Source organism: Trypanosoma theileri (genome assembly GCF_002087225.1).
Source record: "Trypanosoma theileri isolate Edinburgh chromosome Unknown TM35_Tth_25_V1, whole genome shotgun sequence".
In the NCBI taxonomy this organism is placed as follows: domain Eukaryota; phylum Euglenozoa; class Kinetoplastea; order Trypanosomatida; family Trypanosomatidae; genus Trypanosoma; species Trypanosoma theileri.
In genome coordinates, this window is record NW_021639867.1 from 153,184 (window position 1) to 158,770 (window position 5,587).

Consider the following 5,587-nt stretch of genomic DNA (forward strand, 5'->3'; position numbering starts at 1 on the left):
TTTTTTTTTTTTTTTTTTCGGAAGGCCATCCTATGATCGATCCTTTCTTCTGAATTGCGTTATGGGGAAGTTTCTCTACACTAAGTCGTTCTTCTCGGCCCCCTGCACCCTCCAGAGATAGAGCTGAATTTCACCCCACGCACGACATCCAGCAAACAGCAGATCCTGATTATAACGTTATCTTCCCAGAACGTTCCCTTGCGAGATACTTAATATTTAAATTTTCCTTTTTTGGAAAACCACACGTGGCGAATAAGGAAGATTATAAAGGAGAAATGGGACCCATTCAATCTGGCGAAAAAGGTTACCGCCTCTGGAAAAAAATGCGATGTTTTGCCGAAGCCATAAATTGCCGACAGAGGAAGGGAGTGGGGCACCGTTTGCCACCGCAAAAGAAGTCCCTCTGGTAATAAACTATTGGCGCACCCATATGTTATGGAGAATGTTAAGGACGAAGAGGAGCTTAATGAATATATTCTCTGTTGACCTTAAGAAACTTGCAACGCGGTAAGGGCGTGAAACAGCCACAATTCCCTTCCAGGGAAGCAATGGATAGGATAAATCTGTTTTCCAAAGAATTGGAAGAAAAAGAAATATTTTTTCTACCTTATGGGTCACTCTGGGTCGCTGGTACAAAATTTCCGTACTTAACACGTGGTTAATTTCGCTTACAAAAAAGCAGAGGTTTTGATCCTGCATTGGCAGCTGCTGTTGGATACTGCGAAACCGGTTTCTCATCTGGTTTATCGTTTTCTTTTTTTCTTTTTTGTAAATTCCTGACAAAGATTCTTACCATGACAAGCATTTGGCGCCTTTGCTGCGGTAGACAGAGCTCATTTAGACCCTCGAGACCAATGAAGCCAAAAGCATTTTGCCAGATTACAAGGTGCCAGAGAACTCTATCAAGAGAGGTGCAAATTTGGCACGCAACCCGGTAGGCAGAGGAGTCCGTTTTGCTTTTGCCACGTTGGCCATGCCATTTTTGCCATAAGTATGCGTCTTGAAAACCTCCTTGAGGAAATTCGTTTGTTCCAGGCGTTGACTTCCACCACAAGTTCTGGAACCCATGAATGATTACTAGGCCGGCTCTTGGGCAAGACCAAGTTCCCTTCTGGAGCATCCAATGGCTTTAATAAAATCATCTTGTTGTCCCGATACCGCCCGCCAGTTCAGCTAAATTTGGACCATTATTTGCGTTGAAACCATTGGAAAGTTAGCGTGTGAGAATTTTACACCATTCCAGAGGCCGAGAAACATCTCCTTGGAGTAGAGGTCTTGATTGTGTCGGCCGCTTTTCTTGAAGTCTCTGCTGCAGTCGTCCCATGCTCGATCATAGAGTAAAAACTTTTCCTTTAAACGTTTAAAACGGGTTGCTCAGTCCCAAAAATAAAAATAAGAATGATTCCAAATGAAGCCGATCCACCTTTGAAGGTATCATTTTATCATTTTTTTTAACTATTTGATAATCCTAGAAAGTGTTGACTCACTTTGGGATTGTTCTATTTATTTGGCCTAGCAGAGTTTGCCTATACGAGTGCGGCGTCTTTTTTTCCTTCCCGACACAGCAATGCAGATAGCACCGTGTTGGGCGTTACAGATTTAGCAAAAATTTGTAAGGTTTATGCTGAAATTATACATTTTGTGACATCAGCTACTGCCACGTTTCGGAGGCGGCGGTGTTACAGTGGAGAGCCCCGTAGCCCTATTTCTCTCTAGAAGTCTGGATTTGAAACGTGCACTTCCCAAGAAAACACAAAGAAATGTGAGATGAGAGAAGATGATACTCCAACGCAAGAAGAGTTGCAAAGCGATAATGGGCTACTGGATTTCAAGGGTTTGCCAAGTATAACTTTTTTTTTTCCTTCTTGCTAAACGGTTTCTGTTCTTCATCTCTTAAATTTCGTGGGGTTAAGTAAAAAGTATGTTCTTGTTTTTCGTTCCGTACCTTTATCGTTTGTTTTAGAGAGTGATTAAAATAAAAGTGAAAACATCTGTTTTTTTTTTTCTCTGTCGCTTTTGTTTTAGAAGTGCATCTGACGACACATTTCATTTTTCTATAAGAGGGTGCAGCGGGCCTTCCCCACTTTGAATAGGGGGGAAAAAAAAAACCACCCATTTACAAGCGAAACTTTTCCCTTTGAGGGCCGGTGCCAAAATTGTTTTATTCTCTAGAATGCTTAAAAACGAGTTAGGCTCCGCCGAAACCCTTGGGGACTTAGCAGACAGGTTTATTGCGGGCGTGCCTCTTCACAGATGGTGCGCTTTGCTTTTTCCAGATTCGTGGGGGAGTAAAAGATGACCGGAATTTGTTGAAAATTCCAGAGCGTCTACAATCGTGCAAGTAGAAGATCGGGATGTTCATATTATCTTATTGAAATTCAACGGCTGCATTCCCAAACGTATTGGCCAACGAAATAAACAACCTCCTATCGCAAGGCGCCGCTTAAAAAATAACTTTTAATTCCTTCTTTCTGGCCATAGTGAGTTGCCGCGGGTATTCCCCTTAGTATTGCTAACGCGTCCGGAGCGATTACATGACAACTCTGCGAATGGATTGTCACATGAGTAAAAGTTTTTACTTTTTCTGAATTGGGGAAAGAGTTTGGCTTGCGAGTATGTGCGGGGAGGGGCCCATCAGCGCCATTGGCATTTGGATGCCAGTTATAATGAACAGAACCATATCCTCCTCTCCCATGTTTTGAATGGTATCCACAAAGCTTATTTATGTCATTATTTTTTTTCCATTTTCTCCTATTATATCCCATTTTTTCCTTCTTTCTCTCCTTTTGGGGTTTATCCAACGGTGGGGCCGCAGAAAACCATCAGCGAATGCGCCCCTTCAGAACAACTTCCCCCAACGCTTGTTCTTATTTATTAAGACCGCCAGAGTTAATTTTTAAACATTTTTCTTTCTTCACCGGTCTTCTCGGAGGTGGCGTGCATTGTGACGCCCCAGATTCCTTTCTCCAGATTAAAAAAAAAAGACTCTTGGGTGCCGTCGCGCTTCTCTTGGCGAAACTTTGGACGTTTCCTAAATGCGAGCAAGCATCCTCAAACCGGAGAGAGCTTCGCCAAAAACAGAAAGCCGGCGCAGGCCCAAGGAGGATGGAATAAACCATTTTTTTTTTCTTTTCCTTTTTCCGGAGTTTCTTTGATACGGATGCTCCGGCATCCTTCTTTGGAAAGGCCAAAACGTTTTTCATAAGAATGGGTTGCTGCCTCTGGGGTTCGGCCTAGAAATTTCGGGGCGCTACCACTTTCCACCGCCACTCTGGAAGTATACGAAAAGAATGCCTCTGTAAAAAAAAAAATTGACTCTTTAAGATCCTATCTCCTGCAAAGTTTTAGTTTTCTTACATAAAGAAGTTTTCCAGAAGAAGTTCGGTTTGGCCTCTGGCGAAAATGCGCGGAAACCAAAAACAATAGCCCGGGGAACGGGATGGGCTACAGAAAAAACCCAAGATGTTCCCCACCATGTTTTAATGCAACATTTGCTCCAGCACCACTGGGGAAGTGGGAATCCCCAAGATGCCGGCAGAGCCGCCCACCCTGGGGCAGCAATAAAAAATCTACCAGTTTTAACTGTTGGCCTCTTTGGAACTATGTGCCTTGAGACGTTTTGTCGCGCCGGGGCCGAAGAAGAGCCGGCCAACAAAAGAAGAAGGCCCACATAAAACGGGAACCCCTTTCCATTTCGCTTTTCTTTGGCTGGGCTGCCATCGTCACCCACGACGTTTGTACGCCAAAAAAAAAAAAAAAACGCCTTTCTCTGCTTAGAGCCTTTGGGGAACCACTTGCCGCAAACCACGCCCCAAACGAAAGCAACGCAACCCAAGAACGCCCAGAAGCACCCGAGGCAAACTCGTGGGAATCACAAATTTCTGAAGATCTTTAAAGCTTTGGTGTGTTCTCGGGTGTTTCCGGTGGTTTTTTCGGTCTTCCCCGTGCCTGTGGCGCCGCGGTGGTACTTTTGCCTCGGGCTTTTTCTTTTTCACGACAACCATTTTTGCATGACCAAACGTAATTATAGCATCAAAGAAATCGATCCACAAGCGGGGATTTTTTTGGTTGCGGAGCTGTGGTTATCATGACCCCAACGCTTCCTCTTTCCAGCGGACTTTAACCGGTTTATTATCTCTTTTCGTTTTCGGCATTCCTTGCGTCAATCGTGTTTCTCTTTTTTTTATTTAGCATCTGCGATCCATAAAGCAAACTACCCATGGCGAAATATACAAGAAGCGTCACCAAAGAAGACGTGCAGGTGAAGAAAACGTGCAGTTCTTCAGCTTTCAAAAAAAAAAAAGAGTTGACACCACACAGCATCAAAGAAACGTAAAGGGTCTTACAACGACGCGGGGTGAGGAATTGACTGCCGCAAAATGTTTGGCTTTGAGACTTTCTGTATAACCTGGCATCATTCCCTTTCCCTTTCAAACTCTGGACGACCTCAAGAAAAACTCTTGTTTTTATGGAATCGCTTTCAATATTCTTGCTATTGTAGCGCAATTATCGTTAATTAATACCAAATGGTCCCATTTTTTAGTTACTATTTATCTTTTTCTACGGCAACATGTCCCACAAGAGAGGTGTAACGAGGAACCCGTTATGTTGGAGAAAACGCTTAATGAGGCGGCGGGGAATTCCATTCCAATTAAGGTTCGCCACCCAGAAGGAACGTTGCAAGCTTTATTGGGTTTTAATACGGAGGTCTTGGGCTCAGCACATTCAAAGAATCAGGAGATCGAAAGGCACCCGCGCATTATCCCAATTCCCGGCCCACCCTATGGGAATAACCCTCCTGGAATGCATTTCTTGGAGAAATTGCCCATCCTTTTCCGAAGACCCGGCCGACGCCAAAGCGCAACAGGCTGCTTCTTTTTTGGGGAATCTGCGAAAAAGCTTTTCGTACCTTTGGGCGCTTTGCTTTCCAATTTTCCCTCTTGTAAAGCGCCCTTGCTTTTCAAAATTTCACAGGGGCCCGTTTCTTGCCTCTGATAATTGCTTGGGGCGAAGCTGTTCGCTTCAAATTTCCCCGAACCCACGGCCAGCCGGCAGCCAGAGAGAAAGGGGTAGGAAGAAAAGATGGAAGGATTAAATTCCAGAGGGAATGGGCGCAAAGAGGAAGAGGCCGGGAACAAAAATAAAGGATGGAAGCCGCCATAGTATGTTCCGCGCGGGCCGCGGTGTTTTTTTTTTTTTTTTCCCGCCACGCAAACCCACCACAAACCACCAAAGCGCACCAAACCCAACAACAACCACCAGAACGGATCAAAAAGAAAAGCCGTATCGTTCTCTCATTCCTTTGCTTTGCACCCCCACCCCACCCCACCTCCCGCAAGGAATAGGGGCACTTAAGGCTTGAGAAAAAAAAAATGGAAACGGTGGCGGGCAACCCTTCGGCAAACGACCGCCATTAAAGCAATGCTTTCCTTATGCCCTAAGCCAAATCGCTCCCCACCCACCCTGGCCGAAAACCGAATCTAAAACATATTGGGTCCAAAAAAAAAAACACCTACCTAAACAAATTAGCGTCAGTCAGGCATGGGGCCGCAATCTTCGGTAATAAAGGTTAACTTGCGAGGCTCCG

At 44.7% G+C, this 5,587-nt stretch overlaps 4 protein-coding genes across 4 annotated transcripts; 1 reads left to right on the forward strand and 3 right to left on the reverse strand.

The window, feature by feature from the left end:
* Positions 1-658: 658 nt before the first annotated feature.
* On the reverse strand, positions 659-1,120 carry TM35_000251540 (uncharacterized protein; the record flags this gene model as incomplete). Its single annotated transcript, XM_029027745.1, has 1 exon — positions 659-1,120. One exon carries the CDS (start codon positions 1,118-1,120, stop codon positions 659-661), a length of 462 nt encoding a protein of 153 aa, XP_028880924.1.
* A 1,306-nt stretch (positions 1,121-2,426) lies between these two features.
* TM35_000251550 (uncharacterized protein) lies at positions 2,427-2,765 on the reverse strand (the record flags this gene model as incomplete). The annotated part of the gene is made up of 1 exon (XM_029027746.1): positions 2,427-2,765. The coding sequence occupies one exon, from the start codon at positions 2,763-2,765 to the stop codon at positions 2,427-2,429; it is 339 nt and encodes a 112-aa protein (XP_028880925.1).
* A 102-nt stretch (positions 2,766-2,867) lies between these two features.
* Positions 2,868-3,203, reverse strand: TM35_000251560 (uncharacterized protein; the record flags this gene model as incomplete). The annotated part of the gene is made up of 1 exon (XM_029027747.1): positions 2,868-3,203. The coding sequence occupies one exon, from the start codon at positions 3,201-3,203 to the stop codon at positions 2,868-2,870; it is 336 nt and encodes a 111-aa protein (XP_028880926.1).
* Positions 3,204-4,605: 1,402 nt separating this feature from the next.
* On the forward strand, positions 4,606-4,995 carry TM35_000251570 (uncharacterized protein; the record flags this gene model as incomplete). Its single annotated transcript, XM_029027748.1, has 1 exon — positions 4,606-4,995. One exon carries the CDS (start codon positions 4,606-4,608, stop codon positions 4,993-4,995), a length of 390 nt encoding a protein of 129 aa, XP_028880927.1.
* Between the last annotated feature and the right edge of the window lie 592 nt (positions 4,996-5,587).